We start from the raw sequence: 17,244 nt of genomic DNA, 5'->3' as shown, positions 1-17,244 counted from the left end.
AGATCCAAGTAATGGCAGCTCAAACAGTCGCATCATGTAATAAAATCTTCAGAGGATCAATTAAGGGTATTTGCAATTTTGAATGTTATTCTAACAATACATAAAAATAAATACAAACCTCCATCCTACTCATAGGTCTTTTGGACGGCCTTGCTTAATGGCATCTACTGTACTGCTTGTTGATGGTTCTGTATCAAACGAAGCAACAATTACGAGATTCAGATATAGGTTACCAAATGCAGATCTGAATTCTAACCAACGAAGCAGAAATAGTTGAAAAACATTAGACACTTGAGTCTTGCCTTTGTAGTTAGATGGTGATTCATCATCGGATGCTACTTCATGAACCGATCTCCAAACATCCTAAAAGTAAAATTAATCAGCTTTTGCAAAATACAAGAATAAAACTTTACAGTCTGACTGAAACAGAACCCAATGAGATGCCCTTGCAGAAGTATTTACCTTACCAAAGTAATCAGTAACAGTGTCAAAAAATGATCCCCCAACCTCGTCCTCCGGAGGTTGCAAAACATTGTGAAAAAATATGTTTATGGAATCAAAGTAGAACTGTGGACGGGGAGAGTTGTGGTCTCCCTCAAATTTAATTATGTTTTTATCCCCCTGCAAAGTACAGACCGATGTTACAATAATGATTCATTAACAAGACCCAAAAGAAATAAGGATAAAACAGAGGGAACATGAAGAGAAATACATACAATTGACTAAGCAACTTCGAATTTATAGAAGACAAATTTTATGAACTTAGCATCAAGCATACTTAAAATTATCTACAAGGTCTGGCCCGACAGGGCAGAAAGAAGTTTAGCTATGTAAATCAGTTAGTAATGAACAAATCTCAATTAGAATTCTTATTGTCGAACTTACCACATATGCCTCAAATATACGATCCGATCCGAGTGATGTGGCTGTATGAAATCATCATCAATGGCATGCCCTAGAAGGGCAGGAACGAAACAACTCTTAGCCACCTGCAATGGTAAGAAATAATGGATAACATTATAAAATGTTGATTTAAACACAAACAAGAGAAAACCAAAATGTACATAAATTCCCCCCCCCCCCAAATAACCGCTCAAAGTTTAATATTGGATCCAAAAGATCTATTTTATATAATTTCAATGTTTATGAACATGCATATATTTGAAAATATGCAATTCAAAGCAAATTTAGATTACAATTTAAAAAGGTGCTGCACGGAAGAAACAAGCACCCCCCTTCCTCCATGCCAAAAATTTTTAATTTCCTTGTACCTTTCAACAAGTTGAAATTTGTATCATGACAACAAAACTAGCTCGGCTAACTGTTCTTTTGGCTAGGAAAACTCCAACAACCTTTGAAAATTTAATCCTTTAAGCACGGGGTATATCAAAATGAAATAGCTGGTACATGAATGGCAGAAGACACTTCAGTAAATTATCAAGACCAGACTGAGGCCCAAGATTCTGTTATCTTTTCCATGATGCAACGGGATTATCCCTCTTTTGACTGGGGAAAAAAACAAATCATTAAGGTATTCTCCTGTCTTTGATTGACTGATCAAAATATATACCGAGGAACAATGTATTTGCCTTGAATGCTCAGTGAACTATTAATGGGGAAATGTGACAGAAGTTCATCAGTTTCCTATGTCAAACCAATCAAGCATACAGAGACAAACAATTAAAAGGAACTTCTTTGATTGGATAACCTTTATTGTGTTCAAGTTCGTTATGTCAAATTTTGCCTTCTTTTGGATTGCTTTTCGCATGTATTGGATTGCAAACTTTACCTGCATAAGGGAAGAAGAAAACTAATGTTGATTAGCATCACAAGTTAATCAAGCATGAAAAAGAGTACAAGCAGTTTTGCTTCATTGCTTATGCATAAAATTGATTTTATCAATAAATGGTCACTCCTAAGACAATAAAAATTTATACTTCTGAAAAACAATGAAACAGGGATAGTGTGAAATCAAGAGCTGGCCAGATATGTAAGTTGACCAACCAGTATACTGTAAACACTATCAAATAATGAAAACATCAAAATGTTTCTTCCTAAGAAGCACACAACAAAGTCTCAAGTGTGTGTCGATGTGCTATAGGATGTGTGGCTCCTGTCTAGTTTCTAGTGTGAATATCTAATTATGAAGCCTATGTCTTCCAATCGAACTTGATTCAAAATTATATAATCTCCATGTAAAGAAATATTAAAACATAAAATCATATTTAATTCGAAATTTTGGATAGTCATTCATGTGTGACCATATTTTCCGATTTTTATTTATTTATAGTTATATTTCTAAAATGAATATACCCACAGTGAACTTCGGCAGACGAATTCTGTATGTATCTACCAATTCCATCATTAAGTCAACCAAATCAGAGAAGGGACTGTCTAAGACCATCCCTGCAATTGAAGGATCCTCAGCTCCATACATAAGGCTGCACAAAAACAAATGTCAGCATAATGATCACCAAAGCAAGAAATAGAAACATGAAGTGCTACACAACATGAAGTAAATGCCCCAGTAATTTCAATCTTATTGCAAGCACAAAATAAGACAGAAAGTGAATTAGGAATACCTAGTCACAGCACCCATGGAACGACCCCATAAGCCAATCAAAGAGACATTTCCATCGGCCCGCAGATAATCAACCACAGCCCTGAGATCATCTTTCTGAAAACAATTAAAAAATGTTAGATAGCCATTTCAAAATGGAGAAACACAATAGAGCGAGTGGTGGCTATTCATATGCAAACTCTGAGCAAGATGATGATCCAAATGCAATAGCAGGGATAAATCAAGTATTTATAGTTTAACCGTGATATAAACAAGCTTAAAGAAACATAATGATACTTGTTAGACTCAGGCATACCTTAAGCCTCATACTTTCTATTTATATATGCAGTGCTATATTATCCATTTTAACATAATGAGCAACAAAAATTGAATGTAATTTCCTCTTTCAGGTTATTTCTTTATATTTTTGTATTCTCTCTTCTCATCAATAAATTATTTTCTATTTATAAAAACTGTGAAATTGTATCGCATAAAACCAAGCATTGAGAAACTGTCACCTCTTGTCCAATCTTACAGGACTAATGCTACTTATCCCACCTTCCTAAATCCCTCCCACTCCTTAAACAGGAAAAATCAACAAAGAACGGATAAAATTAAACATAAACAAGACTAAACATATGATATTTCTAAATAGTTATGGGGCAACCACATACTTCATGCCAACCAAGAGTGACATGCTCCCCTCCAGACAATCCCGATCCTGAGAAATCCAGAGTAAAAACTGTAATATTTGAAGGAAGCAAGATTATAGCAGCTTCACTTCCATCAGCCCTGCATCCACTGTCATATGATACAGGTGCCCAGTCAGCATAACCCAATCAAGTTAAGAAAATTCTATTCTAAACAATGACCAACCAACATATTTTAAAGAGATTAAAATCCATAAGTAATCGATTTTCATAGTACAAAAGAAGGTGGTATGGCATACTAAGTGCCAAGAAAGAGCCTACAGATATTATAATTGCAACTACCATATATTACATAATTGAGTAAATTACAACGACCTCACAAGCTTGAACCGACGAAAACACCCCTTATAGTTTTATACTGTAAAAATAGTCCACTCATAGTTGACTTTTCAGGGGTAATTGTATCTTAAGTTTTGCATAGAAGAACATGCGCTTCCCAAAAAAAAAAAAAAGGCAAAATCTAACAAAGGAGAGGTCATTGTAATTTATGCTTCATAGTCTTAGCATCAACGTAGAAATAAAATAGGAGTGAACAGAAAATTGAAAGCAGGAAAGCCTGATATGTGTGAAAGACTGAAAGGCAACTACACAGCGTCAATGGAACTGTTGAAAACACCAATTGCATGCTCAATGGCTACAAATAAGTCCGACAGTCACCTGTTTCCATGGCAATATATCACACATGGCAGAGGCTTTCCTTCTGGACTGATAATAGGCATGTAATGACTGCATTGAAGAACATCGTCTCGACTGTTTTTGATCTGGGAACATTTAATTTCACGTGAGAGACTGATTGCACAGCTCTTCAACTCTACAAGAAAAGATTTTACAGACAGAGTGAATTCTATTTTTGGAATCCTACCTCCACATCCTTTCTTTGATACCATTTCCCTCTCACCATGAACTCTTGCTCCAATAAATCACTCTTGGGGTCATATTCAGCTCTGCATCCCAGTGATGGATACAGACATTATTTCATAACGATTTACGTGAGAACTTGAAAAGAAAAATGGAGAAGTAATAGATGAGACAAGTTAAAAATAGCTGTACGAAAGAGGCTTGATATCCATAATTCTCCCTTTCATGACTTTTGTGACTGAGCATCTTATAATGTTATCTTAACTTAGCTTGTGCCTGTAGTAGCTTCTTCTTAATTCAATATAGTCAGCAAAACAAAGAAACTCCATTTCTTTCCTTTTTCTTTTCGGAGAAAAAATATTACTTTCCGTGGATATTCTCCTCAGAAGTAGGAAACTGCATATTCAATATGCCGCCAAAACGGAATTATACACCTAGATAGAATTGCCCAAACTAATAATTTTCAGTTAAGGCATAAGGATATGGGGTGGTAATGATTTGGGAGCATGTATATCTCACCTTTAGACCACAAAAGGCAATAATAAATTACTATATTCAGTTTAACAACCGCTGCTCTTTAGTTTCTTTCTTTGGAAGAAGAATATACAGTGCAATATTGCTATGCCTACATGCAAGTGCTTCGTATGTGGTTGCAGATGAGCAAATAACACATCACACAGGCATCATAATTGCCAGGAAAGCCCCAGAGAAAAATAATCTAGTACAAACATGAGATAAGCGTGTTTACTTAAGATCTTAGTTTTGCTTGATCCCCTGAAGAACGAGATCAGCACAAGAAACCATAATTGAGATGTCAAATGGTGAATATGAACCGCAAACAACAACATATCAGAAACCAAGAATTTCCTCATGGTAGTTTCAAACTAGATCTTGAATTTCCAACTCATGAACGATAAAACTAAAATATGAAACACGATGTGCCTGCAGGACAATGAAAAGTATAAAGATGTTTCTTCGTCTACTTTTTGGCTTCTTGTTCTTCCCGTCTAAAACAAGTTCACTGATTCACAACTACATGTAGCTAATTATACACAATCTGATTCCTCTTAGTTGTGTTGGGGCTCTACAGAGACTTAAAAAACAAAACTTTGAATTCCATCGTGTTCCAACTGAACAATACCAAGAATACCAAACATAAGCAAAACCACATAAAATGTTCAGTAAAAATTAGAAAGAAAAAAAAAAAGAAAGTAACAATTGACGAGAGCATGTGAGAATAGGAAGACGATTTGAGACCTTGGTGGGCGAATAATGAAGTTGATAAGCTGCTCCATAGATTCAATGAATCAAAATCAAATCTTTCAGCAAATATGCCCTCAACATATATATCACTTTCTATATTAGAGAGGAAAAGCAAGAAATAACCAGGAGAAAAAGAAAGAGAAAGGAAGAGCCAAGGATGGGCTTTGATGGGTAACGACGGTTTTCTGAGACAAAAGGAAGAAGTAAAGAGAAACAGAAACAGAACGACCAGACCGCTTTTGTTTTGTAGGTGTTTTTCCTTTTTCATTTGTTTATTATTTTCTCAAAATCAGCAAAAAAAAAATAATCAAAATAAAAATGAAATGACAGAGAAACGTACTGTTGCCAGTTGCCACCATGCCGATGTCTGGGTCCTCCTGGCTTCCTTGCAGCCTACCTGACTCTTCAGAAGGGCCAAAACTTTACAGAAAAAAGATAATTTATATTAAAATTTGATTGCAAAATTCAATATTTAGATAAGTTTTGTGATGTGTTTAGTTTGGAAAAGATTGAAAATTTCATCTGCATATCAAATGTAAGTTCGTTTCACAGATCAATTCTGATGATTCTACATTTGCCATTTCTTTTGTTAAATTAAATTATATATTTGTTATCCAAATCTTCATTGCAAAAAAAGAAAGAAAGAAAGAAAGAAAGAAATAAAAGAAAGAATCGACTGCCAATGTACTTTTCAAAGGGAATTTCTTCCCGTTTGTTGGGGAATAAACAGAGATAGGAATAATGTTATAGACAGAAAAATGAATGAGGAAAATAAAAGTATGACTAACTTGAAACGTACATAGGATAATATACAAGTGACTCTAATAAAAATAATATCAATACTAATTAACAGTTATAAAATATATATTTTTTAGGAGTGGATAGCATTATTTTTTTCTCATACGTTTCTGATCTGTCGGATTCCTCGGTTATGAATAGTATGGCTTTTTTAAACATGATATAACTTTTTCTGTTCTTTAAATCTTTTTCATTGTATATTTCTTTCAATATTTCTTCACATTATTCAATAAAATTTAAACGTTATACTACGTAGTAATACAATTTCTTGAAACAAGGCTTTCAAGATATGTATGACAAAAAAAGTATACAATAACATATTCTTATAAGACTTGTTATCAACTGAGTTAGTTTTACGGTGGTGTTGAAAATTAAAATATAATCTTAATTTTTGAGGAAAATTAAATTTTTTGGGAAAAATTAATTTGAAGATAATAATTACTGAAATATTTAACACTCCATTTTCTCCTTCTCTTATGTTAATCATGAGTAATTATGGTTTGGGATGGTAGTTTAGTATGAGTGACGTTTGGGGAATGATCATTGGGATTGCAATGGAATGCGGGACATCCGAATGCCTCTTTGCTTTGGGAAAGTTTGGGCCCTAGCCAGTGGATGAGGCAACTTCCTCTTATTATTTGGACATGTGATGTACGAGTAATTATGAGCATTGACCCGAAACAAAATTTTTGGTGCATTTTTATTTTATATTTTATAAATTATAATTGAAAATTTGATTTTAAGTCTAAATAAACCCTTAAGTTATGTATTTGCCTATGGCTTTAGTCAACTACATAAAAAGGTATTTAAATACAAATCAAACCATGGTTTTAGAAGTAATTTTAAGTGTACAAAGTAAATATGTTGAGCAATTTATCTCGATTTGTAGAAAAATACTTTTAAAAAGTATTTCTAGGCATATCTAAACACGGCCAAAGTTGAAAAAGAATGGTAAGAAAAGGTCCAACCTTAGCATTATATTTATGTATTTTTGTATGCAATCTTGTAATATGTTTTACAAACTAAATTTTGAAAATGACCTCTTAAATGTTTGAGAAAAGATTTATGAGATGTCTTTGCAGATTTAAATGATGTTTTGAGAAACAATTTGAGAAAATAAAAGGATTAGGTTATAATTATAAATTTTTTGAAATGTTTTCATAAAGATTTACAAGCATATAATTTAATGCCAACTTCTATTAGGATGTTAAATTTCATGTATAATGTCTTACTCCTTTCATTCCTTATTATAAGAGACATTTGATGCTCATGGCATGTTCTTATATATAAAAGACACTTAAAAGTTGTTTCTATTTTTTTGTGTTGATTTCCTATTTTACCCATATTTATTGTCTTCAACTCACACTCTCTCTCCTTTCCACTTCTCTTTCTTTTAATAATTTACCATTGCTCTCTCTCATTCTCTCTCTCCTTATTAATGAGGGCATTTTAGGGAAAAAATTATACTTTTACACATTGATTGTTCTTAACTAATTTTAACTTTTTTTTTATCAACGTAATTCGGTTATTATCTCTTATAATAAGAAACGAAGGGAGTACCATTTTTAAGTGAAAACTCATCTAGGAAGTAAGGGAGGACACTAAAAGAATGGTTTAATAGCTCTATTTTCTCTTGTTGGTGTTGCACATGCTTAATTATGATATTTTTATACTTTTTGTTGTTCGTGGCCTAAGATATTATTTCAAACTTATGTTCTTGTGAAACTTCATTTATGTTATTATGTCACTTTTGATGATTTTGAGACCTAAAGGATGACTGACTAAGTTGATGGACTCTGAGATGATAAACTAGGACTTTTTTTAGGCCAACTGTTAGACTAAGCCGGTTGTTTCTAATCGCATATTGACTTGAATGAATATGCAAATCTTTATTTGCCCGAGCTTATGAATTCCCAGTTGTAAATGTTGTGGGCTACCAATAGTTATTCCCACCATGTTTTTCTAACATGTCACAAAATATCTATCAAGGTACACATTTGGTACTCATCACTGTAATACAATATAGAGCATTTAAAATCTGATATGGATGGTTCAGTTTAAAATTTTTAATATACAATTTTTTCAGTAATAACTTTATTTTTTAAAGAAGTGTTGGTTATAACACTAACTTTATTTTAAATTATGTATCTATTAAAAAAATTAATTAAAATACATAAAAGATTTAAATTCAATTTGGACCATCCAAAACCAATCTAAATGATTCAAATTATGATGAGTACTCCATACTCTTAAGGAAAAATGAGTAGAATTTAATTTCTAAGACAACATAGGGGTGTCCAAAGTTTGTTTGATGGAAAGTTTCTTTTTATTGTTAATTTATTAAGATTTACTAGGCAGAGAGTGTTTTTCTTGGCCCTATTTATAAGTTATTTATTTTATTAAATTTTTAGTATGAGTGTACTATTTTGTTGTTCACTTGTTGTGTAGATAGTCATTTTCTCTAAAATATGTGTATATTAAATATGGGTAAGATTAAAAAGTTGTTATATTTTAATGGAGAGTTAATGCAGTTTAAATTTTTCTTAATCTATATGAAATATGCTAAAAACGTTTTATAAATAAGATTATAGTTAATTTTATCCATAAGAAAGCATAAATATTTCATGGCAGGGCATTTAATTAAGTGGGGATGAAGGGTAAAAATTAGGCAGTATAATGAGAATGATGGGACAACTTCCCCCCACCACCACTACATTGATGAATTTGACGTGTGAGTATTACCCACCACACTAACCTTGTTGTGTCAACGGCACATTATTGAACATCCATCCATCCGTTAAACCTTAATTTGCCGTGGTTAATATATAAAGTGAGACCGAGCATGTTAATCAATAATAATAATGTTTGAGAATAGTGACAATATTTTAAGAAAATTATTACTAAATTTCAAATTTGAGAAAGTATGTGTTCCATTTGGATTTGACTGAATAATTAATACATTTTTTTTAAATTTTGCTTTTAATAATTTATTCTCTCTCCTTTATCATAATCTTTCTTATCACATTTTTTGCACATCTTTTTCTAACATATTCATTACTTTCAACTAATTTTAATTAATTAATTATTATTCAAATTAATTAATTGAAGTTTATAATAAGACTGGAAGGAGCAATATTTTTTAATAAATAACTAATAGTCTAATCTCATTAATATAAATAATTAAAAAAACTCGATACATATTTATTATAAATAATTAATTGTATTAATTTTTTAATATTTTTAAATTAGTAATCAAAACCCTTTAAGTGGGGCGAAATTTTTTTTTTTTTAAAAAAGAATCTGTAAGGAAGGGGGGGGTGATGGATGATAACGAAGAGGATAGAGATTATGTGGGAGCAATGACAGGACAAACAAGGTGCGCACTAAGGCCTGCTTTGAAATTTCCGTTCCTTACATATATTCTCCGCACAATTATGGTTGTCAGCATATTCTTTTTAACCTCGTTATAGAGTACATCAATATTACAATTATAATTCTTTTAATTTAAGCTTACTAATAGTTATTATGAACAAATTAGGATAAATCTTACAAAATTTAGCCATAATTTCGGTTTTAAAATAAATTATGAATTTTTGAATCATTAAATTTAAATTTCTAAAGGCATTAAGTCCTATACTTTGCGATTGAAGTTAAGAGGTTTTATTTGAATGAATTGTAAGGATAGTGGCATGACCCCACATAGTGTGTGTATAATTGATCGATATGCATATAAATGTAAACGTATCAAACATGCAAATAAAAGCCAAACACGCAATAAACAAACGAAGCAGTCCAACAATCCCAAAAAAAAAACAAAAATCGAAGGATGTACTAAAGATGTTCCAGAGTCACCAACAAAGTTTGACATAGTTAGTAGATAATCGGATTCTTAATGGTTTGGATTTAAATTAAGAGGATATTTAGATGGAAATAAAACCATAATTTTAAAAGTGTTTTCACAGTATACGAAGTAAATATATAAAATAATTTGTCTTGATTTACGGAAAAATATTTTTTAAAAGTATTTCTTGTGTGGTCCAAACACCCATAAGTGGTGCATATGAAAAAAGTTTTGTTGAGAAACGCAAAACCCACTTCAATGATTTTTACCTCTTAAGAAGATTAATCTCTAATTACTAATTGAAATATGCTGCATTGGTCTGAAAAAAATTAGAAAAAGACATTCCAAGGCCATTGGTTCATATTATGAATTTAATTTCGTTTGGCACGCACATATTTTTCGATTATTTTTTATTCTTTTTAATTTAAACATTTACTTTGAAAAGAATTGTCAAATTACATCTAAGGACTCAAATGTTATAAATTTGAAGTTAAAAATACTAAAATTTATGAATACTTTTTGAGGATCAACTGTGTTGCCACTAAATTCACAGGACTTTTTTTTTTTTAATCAGATTTTAAGAAAGTTTCTGATACGTTTTGAAATTTCATGTCCATAATTGTATGTACTTTTCATAAAATTTATTGGTATCTTTAATCATTGGATGTCATTGCAAGTCTTTAGATTCTCTTGATTTAAATTCATAAGGTTTTTTTTTTTTTTTCAAAAGACTGAAAGGCTGAAACAGGGACATGTTTCAAAAGCCACTTTAATTGATTAAACTAGTGAGCACTCTGATTTCAAAGGCATCAATTTGAATTCTTTTTATTTTATATTGGAAGAATCATATTATGGTGTACCAGGAGAACTAATATCATAATAGTGCTCCACCATTTGATTCCTTTTTTTTTTTTTTGGTGGATACAGACCATCCACTTGATTGATATTTTTTTTTACATTTGTTTAATTTTTGATGTTGTCATCCTCAATAGAAATTTAAGTATTCTCAAGTGAAAATAGCAACAGTTTTTTGAATGTTAGTTTTTATTTATATAATTTAAATTCATTACTTTACTTAAAGGGCACTGAATCACAATTTGATTATTGAATTTTGCCCATTTATTTTTAGATACTGATTAATGTAGTGCTATATGAATATTTCTCATACGCTTAAATTTTTTTCTTACTGTTCACTCAAAATTTTAATTACCGAATTAAAAAATATTTTTAGTCAAAAATTATAAAATTACATAAATTTCATCACAAAATAATTTAATTTTGAAACAAACTACAAGTGCCAAAAATAAACTTAATCAATAGACAAGGCATGTGGTTGGAGAAACATCAATGGGCTCCATGAGCAAATCTTCGGCTTGTCTGACCGTACCATCCGGTACGTATAGCCAACGGGAATACATATATTGACCAACAAAGTAACAAAATCCTTATTTTTCATATTTTTTAAAATTAAAGAAATGCCATCATATCATAATATATACATTACACTAATTCTTATATTTAAGATCACAGATAATATAACAAAATCAGACTATACACACATTTTCTTTGATCCTTTATATTGGATATTTTATATGAAGTACTCTTGGTCATTTTATGAGTATTAAATATTTTTATATATGCGCCGTATTTAACAAAGGTAATAAAAAAAGTATAAAGTAATTGATGTTAGAATAATAATAGAAATCAATTAAATTTTTTGAATAATAGAATAAAAATATAAAAAGACATAGATAAGTTGATAAAGTGATTTATTCTCTTTTTTCTTTTTTTTTTACCAAATATCCATCAATTCAGAAATAATGGTTATTAGGTTATAACCCCTAATGGACTGACTTGCCGGTAATTGGCTAGTTTTTCTACACTTGGTTTACGGGTGAACCCAATTTTTTACCTAAAAATTTTATACTACCTCCAATTTTTAATATTCCTCCGATTCTAAATATAAGACTTTTATACACACTAATATAAGGGTATTATATTTAGGACTGGAGCAGTGTAAAAACTTGTTTGATTTTTATTTTAGTTCTCAATATAAAATTGTAATATATTTTGTTTCTCATATTTATTAATTTTTTTTAAAGTATAGTTATTGCAATAACAGTAGTTCTAACCAATACACTTGATTAACAAAAATATTTTAAAAAAGACAACACTATTTATTACAAATAACTAATTTTCCTAATCTACTCAAATTAGTTAATTAGCTCTTATATTAAGAATTGAAGGTAGTATCAAACAAAAAAAAATGGTTATGGGTGTTTGGAAGTACCAAAAAATATTTTTAAAAAGTATTTTCAAGTAAATTGAGACAAAATTCCTCTTACATACTTATTTTGTATATCATAAAATCATTTTTAAAATTATAATTTGATTTACACCCAAACCACCCCTATAATATCTAAATGTGAGTTTTTGGTTTGATTTTGTGAATACATACAATGTTTTTATCTCAACTAGACTCGATAATAGTTAAATCTGAGTTATTACTATATTTGATATCAAATCAAATCAAATATGTTTATGAAAAAAATAGAGGCGGCAAGTGTACCTGGTAGTTGAAAATAACCACCAACTAACTTTATATAAGAAACACGTGCTTTCTTGTAAGGCTAGAAGGGGGGCACCATCAACTCATTTGCTCTGCTGAGTCCGGGACTACATAGCCCATTTATTTAGTCCAGGCTTGGTCCTAACCGGCTAAACCAGCTCCTTCTAAAAAGAGAAAATTAATGAAAATTAATTGATTTTAGAAAAAAAAATACAATCTTTTAATTTTGTATAACATTTCAATTTATTCATATAATTTTAAAAAATCTTTTCGGTATCTTTAACTCTAACACCTCTTAAATGATGATTTTTTTATCATGATTTTTGTATTTTGATAAATTAAATTTAATATACCAATATTTGAGAATCTTCAGTTAACATTAAAAATTTAATATTAATATTTTTAACGGCACTAAAGTTTTAAAAAAAAAAAACAGAAAGACACTTTATAAAATGAAACAACCAAAATAAAACCTTGAATAAAATTAAGGAATTAAATTAAAGATGCATTTTTGTCATGATTTTATAAAGGTTTTTTTTTTTTGAAAAGACAAAAAGAAATAACAGTTATACAGTTACAATAAGATAGTGTATAGATAATATAACGAGAAGCATCTAAAAAAGCAAATAATGAAATAACCTTAGCAAAATACTCAGAAAAGCGAAGGAAAAAAAATCCTGTCAAACTATACTTGAAAGAGACAAAGGCTTTGTGAAAACATGAATAAATTTTAGGGAAAATGCCAGAAAAATGCACCTCCAACTCCAAAAGCCCAAAAACGTCCGCCGAATTTCAGTAATCCCGTTTTGGTACCAGCAGACCATTCTGGGATTATTTTCTTAGACAAAAAGACCAAACCGCCCTCACCCATTACAAAGCGTGGGCACCACATGGGCACCACAATAAACCGCACACCGAAGGAAGATAGGCGGGAAGGAAAGGAGAGAAACGTGCGTGTTCCAGCAGGTCGAAGGTGACGAAAACGTGGTGGTTCGAAAGGGTAAGTGTTTTTCTGGAATCATATGACTGTTTCATCCTCCATGCATGACTGTTGCGGTCTGTTTTCTTCATTTTGGTGGTCCTGCGTTCTGTATGTGGCGTTGAGGGTTCAGAGTAGGTAAGGGGCGGCATTACGTAAGGCATACGTTCTTCATATTGGGGTGTTGGTTTTTCCTTTTTTAGGTGTGAGAATGGTCATCAATCTGAACAAATGAGTTGATTAATGTTAGATAAGGTTAGGGTTCTGGCCAAGTTAGTTTTGTCAGCTTAAGAGGGAGACGATGCTGTAGCAATCGTAAGTTGATTCATCTGGAGGTATTGGTTGTTGTTTTTAACTTGTGGGAATGGAACGTATGAGTCGGGTAGTGAGTGATAGAGTTAGCTTAGTCTGGGACGGTGTTTATAATGATCTGTTTTTGGGGATAGCAGATGGTAGCTGAGGGAAATTGGAAGAAGCGCTGCGATGATCACGTATATAAGTAGGCTGAATATCCATAGTAATGAGGTTGTGAAGGGTGTTGTTAATAGTTAAAGTGGAGTTGTGAAACGATATATTGAAGTTGTTAACTTTGAAAGTAGCTGTGTTGGGTTTATGAAATATCCTTTTTACAGAGATGACATTGTGATGAAATATTTTCCTTGTTTGTTGCAGGGTATAATGCAGAATGAGTTGCAATATTGGGTCAACATATTCAAAGACACTTGCGTTGATTTTTCATCTTGGTGGAAACTTTGTTAATAATGTTGAAGGTGAAATGAGATACAATGGTGGGAGTGTGAGAGTTAGAACGATAAAACAGGGGATAAGATACGAAGAGTTGAGGTTAATGATATTGGAATGGTTTGATATAGATGTTAATATTTGTGACATGAAATATACAGTGAGCCTCGATGATAAGGCATTAGTAGATTTGGTTGATGATAGTGAAGTTGATAATCTTTTTCAGTATAATGACACTAGTGCACATGTGTATCTAGCATTGAAGGAGAGTACACCGGAAGTAATGGATGATCCACAAATGTGAGACTTGTTTTTTTATGGTTATTTTAGTTGTTATTTGTTATATTGTTGTTGTGAATTTGCTAACAAAAGTTGTAATTATGCATGCAGCATTGACAACTACTTGGGATTGTCACAACAAATGTGTTTTTTGTCAAGTAGGGAGAATAATATGGACGGAACAGTTTGTGATGAAAATGGGGGTGACTGTGTAAGAGAAGGCGGTGGGGGATGTCATGTGAGGCTAGTAAGTACAGTAGAGATTGCACCAACACCAATGCCCGAGATGAATGCTGTGAAGTGGAAGGAATTGTTGTTAGGAAAGAAGCAAACTTTTGCAAATGCCACAGAATTCAGAAAGGCAGTATATAAGTTTAGTATTGCAGAAAACTTCGAGTACAAATATGTAAAAAATTGTGAGGAATGTGTGCATGTGAAATGCAAAGTTGAAGGTTGTCCTTGGCGGATAATAGCAAGAGTAGCTGCGAAGAGAAGTCCTTTCCTCGTTGTAACTCGACTGAGTAATGAACATGTGCATAATGCCCAAGAGATGATGCAAGTTACACATGGTGGAAGAGCAGCCTTGACATCATCAATTATCATTGAGGAGGTAAGGGATCACACTGAAAAGCGTCCAAATGAAATAAGGAGGACCTTGGCAAGGGATTATGGTGTGAAGTTGACATATAAGCAAGCATATAGGGCTAAGGAAAAAGCATTAGAGGAAATACAAGGGAGGCCTGAACAGTCATACATGTTGATACCATGGATATGTCAACGATTGAAGGAAACCGATGAGAAGACGGTAGCTGAATGGGTAGCAACTGTTAACAATATATTTGAGCGTGTTTTCATAGCATATGGTTGTTGCATAGAGGGTTTTTTGTCTGGGGCAAGACATATACTGTACATAGATGGAACACATTTGAGTGGACCATATAGGGGAACACTGCTATCAGCCTCAGCATATGACGCGGACAATGAATTGTTACCATTCGCGTATGCTATTGTGAAAGGAGAGACTTATGAGGAGTGGGCATGGTTCTTAAACATGATAAAACAGATAGTTGGTGCAATCCAATTAATTATTGTGTCAGATCGTCACAATGCAATAATAGGAGCTGTTGGAGCAATATTTGGAGGTGACCGTCATGCATACTGTTATAGACACGTGAAGGAAAATTTCAGCTCTGAAATGAATAAATTATACAGAGGTAGGAGGAGAACTAGTGGTATTAGTAAGGAAGTTGGATTAAAGTTGCTTGATGACATTGCATATGCAAGGGTTAACGTTGAGTTTGATAAGGCAATGACAAGGATGGGAAATTTCAGTCCTCAGTTACTTCAGTGGCTTAACAATCATGGTGATATTCATAAGTGGGCAATGAGCAAGTTTGCATATAAACGGTGGGATAACATAACAACGAACATTGCTGAGTCATTCAATGCTTGGATTGTAAAGGAAAGGCAGCATAATGTTGCCCAACTTATTCATGAACATCGTGAGAAGGTTGCAAGGAAGATGTTCGCAGCAAGTGTGGCAATGAGGAACTGGAGAAATGGTGTGGGTCCAAACATTGATGGAAAAGTGATGGAAAATGTGGCTAGATCGATTCATATGCATGGTGAACCTTATGGAGGTGGTAGGGTCTGTGTACATACTTCGCGTGGAGCCTTATATGTCAATGTTCAGTCACATGAATGCACTTGTGCTGCATGGCAAATGACAGGGATTCCGTGTCCACACGCTTGTGCTGCAATAAGGGTGGTTCATGCAAATGTGTATGATTTTGTGGAGGACTGTTATAAAATAACATCCCAAGAGAAGATTTATGGGAACACCATGATTCCAGTAGTGACAATTGACAGGCCTAATCCTAATGATTATATGCTGCAAAATATGGGAAACCAAGTGTGGCTATACCCACCTACAACTAGTAGACCTTCGGGAAGGCCAAGAATTAGGAGGCGGGAATCCCAATTCCAAAACAGGAAGATTTACCACTGTGGACAGTGTCATGAACCTGGGCATAGTAAAAGAACATGCAGAAATCCAAACCCAAGTTAAAATTGGTAGTCCACGTGTGGGTTTATTTTGTAAAGGTTATTTTTTGTTGTGGCTTGTAAATATTTTGCAACTCTTCATATTTTTTTGGATGAAGGGTTGTGTCATGTGGGAAGTCGACATCGTAAGTCACACATAGTCAGTGAAATGTGTATTTTGATGTCAGTGACAAGAAAACATTAAGTGGGGATGAAATATTAATGTTAGCCTGTCACTGATTGTAAGTACTGTCAGGAAGGATCTGGTTATAGGAAAATACCTATATTGAAGTTGTTATTTCCTTTAACTGTGTTGTTAACAATGACAGAAGTTGCAAGACGAGTCCCCTTATTATTCATGTTTGATATTGTTGCCTTATATTTTATGTTTTTAAGTATGATCATCGTATATGAACTTCATTTGAACTGAGTTAAAAATATGGGTATTACTAATCATTTTGTTTTATGACAGTTGTTAAACTTTTACTCGAGTTGTTGAAACATTATTTAGTGGTTGTTATATGGTTTACTGAAGTTGTAATATGGTGGGTTTAGTCATTATTGGAAATGCTGTTGGGAACGCATATTGAAGTGGGTTTAGTC

General features: G+C 32.5%; 2 protein-coding genes across 2 annotated transcripts; one reads left to right on the top strand and one right to left on the bottom strand.

Moving 5' to 3' along the window:
- Nucleotides 1-129: 129 nt before the first annotated feature.
- LOC114719691 (uncharacterized protein YqkD-like) lies at nucleotides 130-5,590 on the bottom strand. Its single transcript, XM_028905206.1, is given in 12 exon segments — nucleotides 130-188; nucleotides 303-363; nucleotides 463-621; nucleotides 886-915; nucleotides 918-989; nucleotides 1,709-1,789; nucleotides 2,318-2,441; nucleotides 2,583-2,677; nucleotides 3,235-3,361; nucleotides 3,928-4,031; nucleotides 4,133-4,214; nucleotides 5,386-5,590. Coding segments are annotated over 12 exon segments (1,032 nt in total). The 5' UTR covers nucleotides 5,424-5,590.
- Nucleotides 5,591-14,770: 9,180 nt separating this feature from the next.
- LOC114719690 (uncharacterized) lies at nucleotides 14,771-16,666 on the top strand. Its single transcript, XM_028905205.1, has one exon. The coding sequence runs from the start codon at nucleotides 14,771-14,773 to the stop codon at nucleotides 16,664-16,666; it is 1,896 nt and encodes a 631-aa protein (XP_028761038.1).
- The last annotated feature ends 578 nt before the right edge of the window (nucleotides 16,667-17,244 follow it).

Source organism: Neltuma alba, unplaced genomic scaffold, assembly GCF_004799145.2.
Source record: "Neltuma alba isolate B1F8T4 unplaced genomic scaffold, ASM479914v2 tig00011936_pilon, whole genome shotgun sequence".
In the NCBI taxonomy this organism is placed as follows: Eukaryota; Viridiplantae; Streptophyta; class Magnoliopsida; order Fabales; family Fabaceae; genus Neltuma; species Neltuma alba.
The sequence above is the reverse complement of the archived record's forward strand: the minus strand, read 5'-3'. Positions and strand labels throughout refer to the sequence as shown.